Source organism: Neovison vison, chromosome 2 (assembly GCF_020171115.1).
Source record: "Neovison vison isolate M4711 chromosome 2, ASM_NN_V1, whole genome shotgun sequence".
Lineage (NCBI taxonomy): Eukaryota > Metazoa > Chordata > Mammalia > Carnivora > Mustelidae > Neogale > Neogale vison.
In genome coordinates, this window is record NC_058092.1 from 151,442,213 (window position 1) to 151,459,150 (window position 16,938).

Sequence of the window (16,938 nt, forward strand, 5' to 3'; positions counted from 1 at the left end):
TCTAGAAGTCTGAAATCTGAAAAGGGTCTCACTGGGCTAAAATTACGGTGTTTTCAGAAGTGCATTTGTTTCTGTCTTCTTGCCTTTTCCAGCCTCCAGAGGAGGCTGGTTACCTTCCTTGAGATAGCCCTCTTCCATCTTCAGATGTAGCACCTTAAAATCTCAGGCACTGACACTGACTCTCCTGCCTCCCTCTTTCTCTTGTAAGAACCCTTGTGATTACATTGGACCCACCCAGATAAGCCAGGGTAACCTCCTTATTTTATTTTATTCTTAAATATCATATTTATTTGAGAGAGAGTGAAAGGGAGCACGAGCAGAAAAGAAGCAGTCTCCCCGCTGAGCAGAGAGCCTGATGAAGGGCTCGATCCCAGGACCTAGAAATCATGACCTGAGATGAAGGCAGACACTTAACTGACTGATCCTCCCGGGCATCCCTAACCTCCTTATTTTAATGTCCACTGATTAGCAACCTTAATTCCATCTGCTCTTATTTCCTCCTTGTCACGTTACATACTTACAGATTCTGTGAATTAAGACATGAGCATCTTAAGGCATTTTTCTGCTTACCTATGACACCCTGGAAACCACATAAGACAATGTATGTCAACTGTATTGTCAGGTGACATTGCTTATGGTCAAAATGTCCCCCAAATAGTAAACTACTCATGGACTGGAAGCAGTGATGAATGAACCTCAAACACCTCCTGTAGACACTACACTTTGGGCTTACCCGAGTTTTGGTAACTTTTTTAAGTGGCATGTCCCTGTGGGGACCTGGAAGCTATTTTGAAGAGATACTGCTTCTGTGGGCAGGGGTCGTCTGCACCAAGGTGGCCCCCACACCCACCCATGTAGATGTCGTCTCCTTGCACTGTGCTACCGCTTGGGAATGGCTCCTGGACACTACCTAAACCGCAGTAAGAACTTCTGAAGGCCCCTCGTGGGATATCCTGATACTGTCCTGCCGGCCAGCTGGGCCTTCTCCCTTGTCTTCATGAATAGATAGAGACCCATTGCTGTTGTAGTTGTGTGAGTCTGAAGGTTTGGTCAGTCCGTGGCATTGCACTGAGCGAAGGCAGTTGGCTTTCTTCTTACAACCAGGGAGGAGCTGTATTAGCTGTATCACCAGTGGCTTGAACAACAGAAATTTATTTTCTCATAGTTCTGGAGGCAGAAGTCCAAGGCCTCATTGTCAGCAGTTGCTTTCCTTCTGCTATGAAGGATATTACTGGCACTTTTTATGAAACTTGAATGGAGTCTGAGGACCAGATGATAGGGATATAGCAGTGTACAATGGCCTGACTTTGAGGGTCGTGTTGTGGTTGCGTAAGAGAGTGTCCTTGTCTTCTGGAGACCCATGGTGCTGAGGGGTAATAGAGACTTGGGCTGGAAGCTTATGCTTGAGTGGTTCAGAAGACAATCCCTGGTGCTGAACTTGCAGCTTTTCTGTAAACCTGAGATTGTTACAAAATTTTAAGTTTAACATTAAGGTCATTTTTTAAAAATTTTTTGTTTATTTTAGAAGGAGTGAGAGAGCGCGAGTTGAGGGGGAGGGAGAGGGAGAGTCCCAAATAAACTCCAGGCTGAGCGTGGAGCCCAATGCAGGGCCTGATCTCATGACCCTGAGATTATGACCTTGAGCCAGAATCAAGAGTCAGACACCTAACCAACTGAGCCACCCAGGTGCCCCACAGTAAAACCATTCTTAAAGAGTAAATGATGCCAATAAGCACACGAAAAGTCTCTCCACATCAGGAGTCACGAGGCAAATACAGATGAAAACCCCAGCGAGGTGCCACTTCCCACCTACTGGGAGGGCGATAACCACCCCCTAAATGGAAAATAACAATGTTGGTGAGGATGTGGAAAAAATGAAGCTCATACATTACTGGAGGGAACATAAAATGGTTTAAAACAGGTACTCAGACAAATGTAGGTATATGCATATCAAAGCAGCAGTAGTCACTGTAGTCAAAAGGCAGAGACAGCTCAAATGTCCATCAAAAGAAGGACGGACCAAAAATCGTGGTATGTCCGCACAGTGAGCATCCTTCAGCTGTAGAAGGAAGGAGGAGCTGATGCAGGCAACAAGGTGAATGTGACCCCAAACATTATGCTAGTGGAATAAGCCAGACACAAAAGAGCACCTGTGAGTTCTTTGATTTATACGAAATGTCCAGGTAGGCACAACCACCGAGACAGAGAGCAGTCAGACTCTGGTTGTTGCCGGGGGCTTGGGGGAGAAGCGTTTACTGAGTACGGCGTTTTATTCTGGAGCGACGGAAATGTATTGAAATGAGATAGAGCTGGTGTTTGCACAATGTCATGAACGTACTGAGTGTTCGCTTCAAAATAGTTATCATGTCGGGTGAATGGCACCTCAACAAATTTATTTAGAAATTCAAGCATTTCATTGTAAATTGGTCTTACAGAATGGTAAGAGATGAAATGCTGTTGCCAGCCGCTGGCAACAGTGTTTCCTGGAACTGGTCCCAGAGGATGGAACAGCCTCGTCTTCATTGGTTAGTTTGGTCTGTCTGCCAAGACTATGGTTTCCCAACAGGGCACGGATAGACCATGGCTTCTGAGCCCACGTTCAAGGGAGCCATCAGAGGGAGGGGAGAGGGCTGTGCTGGGGGACAGGAGAAACCCTCCCAGAGAGAGGCAGTGCATCCAGACCCATGACAGCCACTGGTTTTACCCGGCTCTGACATCGCAAACTGCACTTGAACCTGAGCACTTGGTGGAAAAGGATCCAGCTGGGGAGGGTGGACAGAAAACCTGGCACGAACCGCCTCTCCCTGATCACAGGGCATGACCCATCGAGCGTGTGTGGGCGTTTATGACCACATAGTTCATGAGGCGCGGAGTCTGGCTGACCCTTGACCTACGCAGGTTTGAGCCATGAGGGTCCACTGATGCGGGGTTGTTTCCTGTAAGTACAGCGCAGCACTGGAAATGTATTTTCTCTTCCTTATGATTTCCTTCATCACGTTTTCTTTTCTCCAGCTTAGTTTATTGTAAGGATACCATATAAAACACATGTAAGATACAAAGTAAGCATTAGTCACCGGCTGCTGGTTGGCTGTGAGTACTTAAGTGCTGGGGAAGTCGGGAGTTACAGGCAGATTTCAGGTTGCAGAGAAGGTCAGCGCCCCTACCTCCCGCATTGCTCGAGGGTCAGCTGTGCATAGTTCAGAGCCTGTATGGTCCTCTGTCCCGGCAGGCATCTCCCTGAGAGCGAGCCCCGCTCTCTCCCCAGTGGCAGCGGCCAACAGCCTCACGGAAGACTGTGCTCGCCGCACCAGCCACATCCTCCTTTGGTATCTGTGCTGACCTGGGATGTCCTCGGTCTCTGTTCTGCAGAATTTCCCTTGATGAAGCCCCAGTCAGAGTCCTAGCAAGTTTGTGCCCTTTGATCCATAGAAATAATTTGTTGTTTTGGGGGGGATTTTTTTTGCCTTTTCACTTTTTATTGGCCGTAGGGAAGGGGGCCTCCTGCCTGTCACCGGAGGTATTGGCTCACAGTTTGTTCAGCCACCGCACACTCAGACCCTGGGGGGGGGGGTGTCTTAGGGCAGGCCACGTGCACAGTGCGTGTTCCCATCATCTCAGGGGCATTGGGTAGGTGTAGGGGTGACCTGGTTGGTCATGTGGCTCATTTGGTGAAGGGGCTGAGGGGAGCAGAGTGACGTCGAAGCCCCCAGTGGTGAAGGACGTGACCAGCACCACCTTCTTGTCCCAGGAGTTCTCGAGAAAGGCTGTGTGTCTCCCAGCCATCTTGGTCTCAGCCGCAGCCAATAATTTATTGGCTTTATAGGTATTGAATCTTTTCCTTCTACAATTCTGAAAGTGCAGACTAACGAGCAAAGAAACGGAGCAGAGATGAGCTGGGAGTCCCCTTCCTCTGCCCAGCCCCACCATGCTGGTCTGAGCCTAGCTCCCTGCCGGCCGAGCCAGTGGCTCACGCTCCCTCCTCCTCGGAGCCCTTCCTGAGTGGACTTCAGGTGCCCCTGCAGTCCTGACTTAGGATTCTGCATCTTCAGCTCAAACTCACTTCCAAGTGCATCCTTGTCCATCTGCGTGTCTGCTGGGCATGTCCTCTTCAGTGTCCTGAGGTCACCCTCGGTGCAGCCTGCCCCATGGGAACTCGTCGCACACACCTGCAAACCCCACTTTCACTTCTGGAGCCTGGTGAGTGGCACGGCGCCATCCCCCTAACCATGGGTCCAGACCCTTCCCTCCCCACCTTCCCAACCTTCAGATCCTAGTTTCATCCCCTGTGTGCTCCCATCCTGGTACTGGCTTCCTATCACCTCCCACCTCATCTCTCCACTAGAGCACCCAGTGCACACGGTGAGTCTCTCATCTAGACTCATGGAGCTTCCTATCTGGTGTGTTGCTTATCTCCTTCACCTCTGGTGCATTCTGCACAGTAGATTGAAGTGACCTTTCTGAAATGTAAAAGCAATCTTACTACCTCTCTGCTTAAATACCCTTCAATTGATTATAACTGCCTGCTTGATACAAGTCTCACCTCCTCAGAGTAGCATTTGAGACCCTCTGTGATCTGACCCCTGCACTCCCAGGCTCCAGGAACAAAGAAGTATGAAGTTTTTAGACCATGCCAGGCATGTGTGAAGTTTGTCTACCTTCACACATGCTGTTCCTCTGCCTGGTGGTCTCCTAGTCACCTTCCCAGGCTCACATTGAGTATAGAGCCTTCCCACTTTTCTCCTTACCTCCCTGCCCACCCCAAGAAGGATCCACCCTCTCCTTTTGGCCCCTCTACCCTTCACAGACTTCTGTGGTGGCACCCGGAATCTCTGATTGCTTACGCTGCCATGAGATGTGTCTCCTGCACGAAATAGAGGTGACGATCATGTTTGAGTCACTCCCTCATTTCTTCATGCCTGACTCAGTAAGGGTCGAATAAATGAATGGTGGGCGATCAACTTGAGGTTCTCGTCCTATTTTCCCCACTAATTAGCTATTTAATGGCTTTGGAGAAATAAACAGCTGGACTTCAGTTGTTTCATTTGAAAAGTGGAGAAATTGAGATGGTTATAGGTTATGAACATGGTTCATAATGAACCATGTTATAGGTTATGAACCCATGTTCATGAGAACATGGGTTCTCAACCCATGTTTCCATCACCCTAAGATGAATTTCTTTCACCCATCTGTGAAACACCATGCCATTCTCAGGTGTTTCCTTACAGGTCTTACAAAGAGCAAAACATATGTGATGCTTTGTAGAAACCATCACAGACCGATAGCCACAAATCTTGGATTCATGGGATACTGGGTTGAATAGTGTCCTCCCCATTCCTACTAGAATGGGGAGAACATCACACGTCATTTTATCTGGAAGTAGGGTCTTTGAAAATGTAATCAGTTAATATGAGGTCGTACTGGCTTAGGGAAGGCCTTGTATCCAGTACATGGTTGGTGCCCTTGTAAGAAAAGGATGGGACACAGAAACAAGAAGAGGGGGTTGTGTAGACGGAAGTGATGTGTGTACACACAAGGATGCCAAGGATTGCTGGGAGCCCCCAGACCAGGAAAAGGAAAGGGAAGAGCATCTCCCTGTTATCTTCAAAAAGAACATGGCCTTGCATGGCCCTAATGGTCTTGACTTCAAAATTCTAGGCTCAAGAACTGTGAGAATAAGTAATAGGAGGTTTCAAGCCACATCAAGTGTGCGGTGATTTGTTACCGCCGTGCTCCAAAGCCAAAACACTGGCCCAACCACGTCACCTCCCAACTGCCTCTTCTTCCTCGGGGCAGTGACCTGCCCACTTCAGTAGAGTCGCCCTGAGAAAAAATGAAAATGCCTGTTTCCTATACTGTAAGGCGCCACGCGCAGGACATGGGTCTTACTTCTTTAATATCTTCACTCTGGTCAACGGCATGGTCCAGTGTGCGCGATGAATATTTGTCTTATCCAGCAGGCAGAGAAAGAATTAACTACATATACTGTAGGAAGGCTGATATAAAAGCAACAGAACACTCAGACTTTTTAATGTCGTTGCCGCCGAATGAAATTCTGGGGCTCTATCTGCCAGGCCAAAGAAACAGAGGATGTCTGGAGCAGCCACGTACATGAGAGAGTGGGAAGCCTTAAGGGTCCCAGAGAAGATGGTCCTGGGTTCTCTCTCTCTTGTTTCGTCTGCACTAACGTGTCAAATGTCCTTCAATATAACAACTGTCTGCCAACCTTCTCTAATTTTCTTGACCTTAATCAGGGACAGATAAGGGGGGCAGTCACCTGGGGACTGGTGACCAGTGTGCTCCAACTTCGTTCAGACCCAGAGCGATCTTCTAAGAATCCGCTTGTCCCTCAGGTGCATTACAGTCCGTGCCACACAGAAATCTCCTTATGCCTGCGCTGGTTTAACCTCGGGGTGATGCACTGCTATCGGATCGGGCAGATGCTATCAGGCAATCAAGATGTAAATTGAATAATGGAAACCGAGATTGTAAAATGCATCAGGCTCAACTATCACAGTGTTTACATTGCAATGTGGTTCAAGCCGGAGTGGGGATGCCCGTGGCCTTGTCTTGACTGAGGGGAACGAGGGGACTGCCTTCCCATGCAGCCTGGTGTGACAGCTCCTAATTCTCTGCTCAGGGGTCAGGATGTTCAGCTCTACCCTGGCATGACTGTGAGAAAAAAACAAAATTCTTCTTGGGACGCTAAAGTACCGTTTTCTGCTTCTACATGTAGAGAAAGTCTGTGCCTTTGCTAGTAGAGTGGTTATGACTTTTCCAGTGAAATATCCCTCCCCCTTATTTTGAAGCTCCACTATGGGTGGAGTGGGGGAGGGCACTCTGACATGTTGACTTGATGCATAAAATCTTTGTGGCAATTCAAAAACAATGTATCTTCAATAAATGATTGCTGTGAACCCTAGGAGAACCTCTCCTCAGCTTTTATGCCCAAAGCAGTGGCACCTTGAGGCCCTAGCACCTAACGGGATTTTAGGGTGAAAACAGTGACATTCTTAACATTTATACTTGTAGCACCCTTAACCTGTGGGAATTGGACCAAAGAACAAAGCTGCGGTCTAGGTACCCTGCAGTATTGGAAATGGTGACTCAGGACCGAAGTGTGGCTAGGGACTCAGGGCTGTGTGTTGGGCTCTCTCTCCAGTGACCTCTTTCCTGGGGACATGTGGGATCTGGTAGGTGCACCCCCCAGGTCTGTGCCCAAGACTATTAAGCCCCTAGAAGTGAACATGGCTTCATAAGGTGGAATTCTTACTATAGTTAATGCCTCATATTTGGTTTTCCAAATAGAATTTCTTAAAATTACTGCCTTTGTGTCAAGATTTGGAAGTATTTTCAAGCTTTTATCATGAATGGATATTGAATTTTGTTGAATGCTTTTTCTGCAACCATTAAGATGATCTATGATTTTAATCTGTCAGGTTGGTAATGTAGTGTATCACACACTGATTTACAAATAATTGAACCATCTTTGCATGCCTGAAATAAATCCCACTTGGTCTTAGTGAATGATCTTTTTAATGTATTGTTGAATTTGGTTTGCTAATATTTTGTTGAGGATTTTTGCATTTATGCTCATCAGAGATACTGGTTCATAATATTCTCTCTCTCTCTCCTTTTTGGCTTGGTTTTTTTTTTTCAATTTATTTATTTTTAGAAAAACAGTATTCATTATTTTTTCACCACACCCAGTGCTCCACGCAATCCATGCCCTCTATAATACCCACCACCTGGTACCCCAACCTCCCACCCCCCCGCCACTTCAAACACCTCAGATTGTCAGGCTTGGTTTTGATGTCAGGTTAAGGCTGGCCTCATAGAATGAATTTGCAAGTTTTCCTTCCTCTTCTTCTTCTTCTTTTTTTAAAATACTTTGGGAAGAAAAGGTCCTAACTCTTCTTTGAGTATTTGGTAGGATTCACCTGAAGCCATCAGGTCTTGTACATTTGTTTGCTGGGAGTTTCGATGACCAATTCAGTTTCATTAGTAGTAATCAGTTTGTTCAGATTTTCTGTTTCTTCCTGATTCAGTCCTGGAAGATTGTATATTTCAAGGAATTCATCCATTTCTTCTAGGTTGTTGGTGTATAATTTTTTATGTTGGTGTATAAGTAGTCTCTTACAATTCTTTGTATTTCCATGATGCCAGTTGTAACTTCTCTTTCTGATTTTATTTATTTGCGTCCTCTCTTTTCCTCTTGATGAATCTGGCTAAAGGTTTATCAATTGTGCTTGTCTTTTCAAAGATCCAGCTCTTGGTTTTGTTGATCTTTTCTGTTGGTTTTTGTTTGTTGGTTTTAGTCTATATGTCATTTATTTCTGCTCTGATATCCATTTCTTTCCTTCTACTGAGTGACTTTGGGATTTTTTTCTAGTTTTTTTGTAGTTCCTTGAGGTATAAGTTAGATAGTTTATTTCATATTTTTCTTGTTTTTCTATAAACTTCCTGTAAGGACTACTTATCTATATCCCAAAAGTTTTGGAATACTGTGTTCTCATTTTCACTTATCTCAAGGCATTTTTTTCAGTTTTCTTCTTGACTTCTTCATTGGCCTACTGGTTGTCTTGTAGCATGTTGTTTAGCCTCCATGAGTCCGTGTTTTTCCAGGCTTTTTTTCTTGTAATGAAATCTTAGCATGGTGACCAGAAAAGATGCTTGAAATGATTTCAATCTTCTTAAAAGATTTGAGACTTGTTTTGTTGCCTAACATGATCTATTCTGGAGAATATTCCATGTGGACTTGAATGTATATTCTGCTTTGTGGGAATGGAATGTTCTGTATATATCTGTTAAGTTCATATGGTCTAATGTGTCTTTCAAAGCCACTGGTTTCTGTATTGATTTTCTGGGTGGACAGTCTACCCATTGATGTAAGTGGGTGTTGAAATCCCCTACTGTCATTGTATTACTGTCAATTTCTCCCCTTAAGTCTGTTAACATTTGCTTTATGTATTTAGGCGCTTCCGTGTTGGGTGCATAGATATTTACAATTGTTATATCCTCTTGTTGGATTGATCACTTTATCATTACCTAATGTTGTTCTTTGTCTTTTGCTCAGTCTTAATTTTGAAGTCTATTTTGTTTGACAGAAATATTGCTACTCCAGCCTTTTTTCATTTCCAGGGCATGAAATACCTTTTTATATTTCTTCACCTTCAGGCTGCATGTGTCTTTAGATATGAAGTGAGTCTCTTGTAGGTAACATATAGATGAGACTTGGGTTTTTTATCCATTCATTCACTCTGTGCCCTTTTTTTTAAAATTTTATTTATTTATTTGAGAGAGAGAGATAGTGAGAGAAAGCATGAGAGGGGAGAAGGTCAGAGGGAGAAGCAGACTCCCTGTGGAGCTGGGAGCCCCATGTGGGACTTGATCCCAGGACTCCGGGATCATAATCTGAGCCAAGGGCAGTTGCTTAACCAACTGAGCTACCGAGGCACCCCACCCCATGTTTTTTAATTGGAGCATTTAGTGCATGTACATTCAAGGTAATTTAAAGTAAAGTAAGGTAATTGTTGATTCTTGTTGCCAATTTGTTCCTTGTTTTCCGGTTGTTTTTGTAGATCTTCTCTGTTCCTCTCTTCTTCTCTTGCTCTCTTCTCTACGGATTTGATGACTTTCTTTAGTCTTACACTCAGATTCCTTTTTCTTTACTTTTTGTGTAACTAGTATAGATTGTTAGTTTGTGGTTACTATGAGGTTCATATGTTCACTGTATGGAGATATAGCAGTCTGTTTCAAGTTGATGGTTGTTTAAATTCCAACACATTCTAAAAGCTTTACATTTTTATGCTCCACTCCATGTTTTATATATTTGACATCATATTTTACATCTTCTTATTTTTCACTTTTTCCTTCATAATTTTTTTTAACTTCTGGTTATAACCTTTTCTTTTGTGCTTAAAGAAATACTTTTTGACATTTTTTATAAGGCCATTTTACTGGTGATGAACTCTTTAACTTCTGTTTGTCTGGGAACTGCTCTCTCCTTCAGTTCTGAATGATGATCTTGCCAGGTAGAGTATGTTTGGTTGCAGGTATTTTTCCCTTCAACACTTTGAAGATATCTTGCTGTTTCCTCCGGCCTGCAAAGTTTCTGCTGGAAAATCACCTGATAGATTTCTAAGGTTTCCTTCATGCATACCGTTTTCTTTTCTTATACTGCCATTTAGGTGGAAGGAGGGCAAGAAAAATGCTACCTGTCAGCATATCCATTCCCAGAGACAGTTCCTACAGATCCCTATCCCATTGGCACATGCCCTAAAATTAATCAAAAAGTCTCCTTCACATATAACCCAGGCACTTTTAAAAGTGCTGGTTCTCAGAGTGAATGAGATTAACAGCAGAGTCTTGGTTTCCTGTAGCACTCAGCTCCCCCAGATTTAAGCTCTGCTGAATTTTAAGGCCGGATATATTGGGGGCTTGTCTTCCTGGAGGTGCAGATTCCCAGGGCAGGGACTGCCCTGTGTGGGGTGTGAACTCCTTGCTCCTTGCTCCTCAGGAAAGACCTCTGGGCCTGTGATATCCCTCCTGCTTGTGGGTTACCAGTGTGGGGTGTGGGTCGTGATCAGACTCTGTCCCTGCCCCACTTGCTCTTCTCGATGTGACTTTTTCTTTATGTCTTTAGCTGTGGAAGGTCTGCTCTATCAGGCTTAAGGTAATCCTCAGAGGGAGTTGCTCTACATGTAGTTGCAGCCTTGGTGTGTCCACAGGCAGAGGTAAGCTCGGGATCTTCCCACTCCGCCGTCTTCCTCTCATGATGGGCCACAGTTATGTCATTATGAGAAAAGGAGAGAATGGGTTCAGCCCCAAGTATCACCATTACTTACTCACCTTCTCCCCTCAGACACTGAGCTCTGTGAGGGCAGGCAAGTCTCCTTCCTCTTTGTGGCTTCAGAATCACTCACAGAAACCAACATAGACCTTCAGGCCAAGTCACGTTCTGTGGTTAAGGACCCACCAAGAACTGCGTGCTCCCATCATTCACCAGCACGACTGCTTGAACAACGTGCAGCACCCCCTACCCGACTGTAAGCTCTCTGAGAATAGAGACTATGATTTGGGTTCCTCAAGGCCCAGCACCACACCATCAGCAGATATGAAGGACTCGAGGGCATTACACTTCACAACTGGGAGCTGAATTAGCTCTATGTAAGCATGAAACAGGAGAGAAGTCGTGGACAGCGAATCAGCGCCGTTGTTGTGACACCCCCGTTAGGTCTCTCGTGCCTACATGAGTCACAGTTATCAGCACGTGGACAGTGGTCCTGTCCTGGGTTCATCCTGGGGACGCAGACATTAGTAAAACCAGCTTCTACCTTCGAGAGCCTCCCAGCCAGCTGGTGGTCCCATGGTGGATCTTTCTAGGCCTTTACAACAAGACCACAGCATTTTGTGTACAGATGAGCATGGTTTTTTTCTGTTTGAGGGGGAAGAAACGCTTCTGAAAACATCATGGCAGCATATTCACTGCTGGTAAGAAATAGCTTCTTTTAGCAGCAGATCAAGGAGGCCGGTCAGGAGCCAAGTTCCTGTCGGCACCAAACATGTGCCTCACTTTGAGAAACAGCGTCGATCCTGGGAAGGTGTCTCAAGCTTCTTCTGGGCCCGAGGCAGCTTGGTAGGCTGATTTCTGAAACACGCCGCAAGCGCCCGGTGAAAAATGCTCTGCAGATGCCAAGGGGACGAGAGGAAGTGCTCGTCCTTTCCTAACGTCTGTTCTCTCCAAGCCACCGGAGCCACGGATTCGGCTGAAGGAAGGTGGGGAGGTGGGCTGGGAGTGTGGGTAACACAAGGGTCCGGAGAATAGCGACTTTTCCATTCCCACCTCTGACTCCTGCATCTCCAATAAAGCCTCTTCACCCTGGCCCCGGGTCCCTGATACAGCGGCCCTAGGCCCCCCGCTTCAGCACGGAACCCGCCCAACTCTAACTTACACATGAATCACTTGGGTTAAAGTGCAGATTCGGTTCCCAGGTTCTGGGGGGGACCCAGTTCTGTATCTCTAACAACCTCCCCGGCTGCAGAGGCTGGTCCGGCCCAGGCCCACCTGGATCTGTCGAATGAGAGTCTGAGATTCACGTGAATCACATGCACACCTGAGCTTGACAAGCAACAGTGTAGACACAGACCAGAGCTGTGTCTTTTCAGATGCGCCTCGCACACTGGCAGTACCTGGGAAGTCAGAAGTTCTTCATCCGCAGAGTCCCTGACTTTAAAGAAGCCTTAAAGCCACACGATCGAGTGTGACTTCTGTGGTCTGGGGTGTGACCCGCATTTCTCATCTTTAAGTGGCCCCAGGTGATTCAGGGCACAACAAAGTCTCAGAAACAACAGACTTGGGCAGTGGTTTGAGAACTCGAGGTGTCCGAATCCCCGGAAAGCCCGCAAAGGGCACAGAGGTCCTGGGTCACTGTAGTGGGATAGAGCCAGGCCTGGGGTTACTGAGCTCCTGGGTTGTGCTGACAGCAGCCAGTTCAGGGACCACTGGGAGAGGGAGACCTTCCCCGCAATGGGCTGGGGAAGAACAAGGGCCTGGAGAATGGTACACAGGCGCCCTGCTTTTCTCCATCCCGCCAGCCCTTGGGGCAGGCAGAGCCGCTGCAGCCACTTGTCTCACTCGCTCACCCCGGCTTGTGACAAAAAAGTACGAGATGCCTCATTCCATGAAAAGCAACAAAACAAAACCTGGGATGTTCCTGAATCAATCATTTGGGGGAGTGACGGGTTGAGTAAACGGGTTTCATTCCTGCAGGACTCATCAGAGTCTTTACTGTGCTGGTGTGCAGTGTGGTCCTCCAAAGGAAGGAGCAGAAGAATGACCAACCCCTAGGACCAGGGACGCTTTTCATGGAGTCAGGCAAGAGCTTTTGCTGCACGAAGCCTCTGACCTCTAAGACCGGATGTGTCCAGGGACAAAATACATAATCTGCTTCATAAAGCAAACATCGGCCCTCTGTGTATTGTTCTGGTTCTCACCTGGCTTTTCTCATCCTGTTTATGGCATTTGTTGTAGGACATTTGCAGGAACTGTGATGTGACACCCACTAGAGGAACATCTGTCTGCCTTCCTTTTAAGGATCAAGACAGAGTAGAGAGCATTCCCCTGAGCACACCTGACTTCAGAACAGATTAGAGGGATGCCTGGGGGGCTCAGTCAGTGAACCGTCTGCCCTCAGCTCAGATCATGACCTCAGGGTCCTGGGATCGAGTCCCACATCAGGCTCCCAGCTCAGTGGGGAGTCTGCTTCTCCCATTCTCTCTGCTTGTGCTCCCTCTCTCTCACTCACTCTTTCTCTCAGATAGATAAATAAGTAAAATCTTAAGAAAAAAAAAAAAAGGAATGAAGATTAGATAACTGAAGGAAGCAAAGGGCAGGGTGTGGAGGGGACTTGGGTTGGTCTGGCGGCTTGTTCCCCAGCCCCCCACGCACACTCCCTTCCCCAGGGGTTCATGTCTGTCCAGAGGATGGGCAGGGAAGACTCCTGGAGCCTGGCTTTAAAGTCATCTGCGTAGGGGGCAGAGTTTAGGCTCTGCCCCTATAGGACAGCAGGCCTCCTCTCAAGGACTTTTCTGTCTGTCTGTCTGTCTGTCTGTCTATCTCCCATTGGAAGATGGAGTGAGGGAAACTCGCAGCGGGGAACTGCTGTACCCTCCGCAGTGGGCTGGGAAAAATGCACCGAGCAGGACTACACACATCCTTCCCTGTAGTCCAGCCTGTTGCTGGCCAAACTTTATTTTTGCTGCAGGGACCCTGGGATCTCTGGGACATGGATGTTCTAGGGTGGGGTGTAAATGACACCCCACGGGGATGTGCCTGTTGTCCAAGGTTTGGCCTCTCCAGAGGAGGGAGGCAACAAGTTCTTTGTCCGCAGAGTCCCTGACTTTAAAGAAGCCTTAAAGCCACCCAATTGAGTCACCTCTTCTGTGCTGAACGTCCTTCGGTTGGAATCAGCTTATTTCTAATAAGCACAGGAATAACCGTGGTTATCTCTGGGAAGAGGCCTTATCGTTGTTTTTTATTTCCTTTGATGTAATTTTCTCTCTCTTCACCTTTTTCTACAGTCGGCCTCACTTTCTGTAATAAGGAAAGACCTCTAAACTGTTTGGTGGAAGTTGGCTGGAAGCGGGGTGCGGGGGGAGGGTACTGGGGGAGGCCTCCCCACGTCCAGGCCAGGGAGGGCAAGGGCAGCCTGTGGCCCCAAGATGCTCCCACTTTGCGGTGTCAGACTGGGACTCCCCTTCCTGCCTGGGGCTACCCCCTCCCGTGTGGTCTGCCAGCAGAGGCCGTGGGGAGGCGGGCAGTTCGGGGGACACTGGCTTCGTCACACCTGCTGACCTGACCCTGCTTGCACTTTTAGGTGAGCCTCCAGGCGGGAGCCCCGAACCAACCTCTCCGCTGACGACCGCCAGCCCGTCCCTGCCCAGGCCTGTCGCTGTGCCGCCTCTCAGCTGGTGAGGAAGTGGCATGTCCCGTCTGAGCACGGTCCGCTAGGAGCTGCTGTCTTTGGCAGCAGTGCCTGTGGGGGCCTGCGGGGAGGCAGGTCATGCAGGGTCCTTGATGTGGGGCCGCGTCCTCCCACTGCCACTTTTCTTCTAGCGATTGTCCCCATCCTGTCTCCCTCTCCACCTGCCACAGCAGAGGGCCAGCCCTTATGAAGCCTGTCTTAGAATGTGAGTGGACGTGCCCCCGTTGGGGGACATGGGGTGGGGACTCGAACCGTCTCCATGGGTGTGCGCCTTGCGCTGCCCACCGCCTCCTGCCAGACCCTGAGCTGCACACTGTAGGACGCAGCCCGAGAGACTCTCCCTGTGAAACCTGTCTGTGGGGGAGGTGGTTCCCGTGTACCCAAAAGGAAAGGACTCCCTGACGGGGGCAGTGACAGGGCCTCTGTCCCTTGCAGTTGGCTCATTTTCCCATCTGCCTCGTCTTCTCTGAAGTCAACAGCTAAGCTGGTCCTTCTCCAGGAGGCTGCGTGCCCATTGGCTTTGTTCATCTCTACTTTGACTCTACTCCCGTTTCTCTTTTCGGGTCCATGTGGACCCACATACACACAGGCATGTGGAGAGCGTCCATCAGTTCTCATGCAGGAACGGGGTCTGGATAGCCTCGAAAGGGCAGTTGTTACCCAGGTGGACGCTAAGAGCAGCCTGGCCTGGCGGGGAGGGAGGGCGTCATGGGCGCTCCTGTGGTTCGTCTCTAAGAGACTCAGCTGCCGCCAGCTCCACTTGGCAGAAGTACCGGCTGGTCTCCCCGGGTTTTGTTGCCTCCCACACGGGAAGCCCCTGGCTTCTCAGTCCCAAGCAAGACAAAGTTCAAGTTCACTTGACAGGGAGTCTGTCCTGGGAGAACAGGATAGACCAGGGGGCAGGGGAAAAACCCTAATCCTGCCCCAAACACCTTACGAGGTCCGGGAGGGGCAGCACGCTGGGACCCACACCAGAGAATCGCTTCCTTCCACTTCCACGAAGTGGCTCAATCAAATCAAGTTATTTAATCTCCCTAAATAGGTTTCCTCATGTAAAAAGTAAGGCGATTGGGCCTGGACCTCTATGTTCCCTTCCAGTAGTAACATCTGGGGATTCGTTCAGAGCCACACTATTCAATGTCTGGTCCACGGACCAGCAGCAGCTGGAAGCCGGGTAGAAATGCACACGCTTGGACCAACCCCAACCCGCTCCATCAAAACCTGCGTTTTAGCAAGATCCCCAGAGACTCATACCGCCACCAAATCTTCTAAAGGACTTCCTTGGTGTTCTGAAGATGCATGGAACCAAGGTGACCTGACGAACAAAAGGAACGAAAGAGGACACGTGATCTGGAACCGGCTGCCGTTCTCCGCCTATGGTCCATGCCTGAGTTACTCGGGAGCTTGTGAACTGCAGTCCAGGTGTGGGTGGCGGGGGTGGGGGGCGGTTGTCACAGTCTAGGTCCTGAGTACATGTGCTGCTGTGAGGAAGCTTACTGGCCTTTTGGAGGGAGACCATGAATGTAAGGACATGATACCATAAGGGTCACGGAGGACAACATGAGGAACAACATCCTGTGAGAGGGTCTGACAGGACCGACGGGCCACAGAGCAGACAGAGGAGATGGAACGGAACAGGCTTGTCATCCTGTGTCCCAGGAAGGGAGCGCTCTGGCCTTACCTTTTGCACCTCCACCATGAGTTATGTCGGGGTCCTCTATGGGCATCTGCCATTGTCCCTTTTTTCTTAAGAGTGGAAATGAAGGGGAGCGAGGGTTTTCTGTTTTCTTGTCTATTTGTTTGAAGGTGACAGAAAAGACATAAATATATTTCTCTATGTTGAGGAGAGGGCACCCAGGGACACCAGCATTCCAGGAGAAAGAGGGGTGAGTGAGAGGGCAGACCCTGAGGAGGGACAGGCCACCACATGTGCAGTGTCAGCCCTGGATGAAGAGGGGCTTCCAGCCGCAGGATGGGGCCTCAGCCGTGAAGAATAGTTTTTCCCAGCGTTGAGGCTCAGAGGCAGAATGTCCAAGGTCCATCCGGCTAGGGGCTCTGGGCAGGTGGCCCCATGTGTCTCCTGTCTTTGTCCTGGGTCATTCCCCAGGGGCCAGTATGGCAAGACCCAGTCAGTGCAGCCAGAGATGGGGTTTCTCCTCTTGTGCCCCAACAAGGAAGGAAAACAAGGGGTGACCAGGGCTGGGAGTGGGATGGCGGCTGGCCTCGAGGACCCAGGAAGGCCACCTGTGTGTCATGGGCACCAGTGCTGGTACATGGGGGCTTTCTGCAGTGGCATCTTGAAGCCCTTCCCTGGGAGGGTGTTGGATTTACATGGCAGGAAAGACACGACTCTTGGGAGGGAGTGACCATGCATTGGATCGTCTGCTAGGTGACTGTGACACTAGGTGACACTAGGGACGTGGTGCTTTGCGGCTGAGGAAGAGTAAGGGGGTGA

At 48.5% G+C, this 16,938-nt stretch overlaps 1 protein-coding gene across 2 annotated transcripts in view; it reads left to right on the forward strand.

Annotated features, from left to right (window-relative positions):
* The window catches only part of GNG4 (G protein subunit gamma 4), a 60,079-nt gene that overhangs the window by 17,701 nt on the left and 25,440 nt on the right, over positions 1-16,938 (forward strand). The window contains exons 1-2 of one of the 2 annotated variants that reach the window (XM_044236542.1): positions 4,102-4,197; positions 14,376-14,469. In XM_044236542.1, coding sequence (XP_044092477.1) covers positions 4,146-4,197; positions 14,376-14,469 — 146 coding nt within the window. In that variant the 5' untranslated portion in view covers positions 4,102-4,145. Of the gene's footprint in view, positions 1-4,101; positions 4,198-14,375; positions 14,470-16,938 lie in introns of those variants that run through there. The other variant, XM_044236543.1, reaches the window with a different exon arrangement.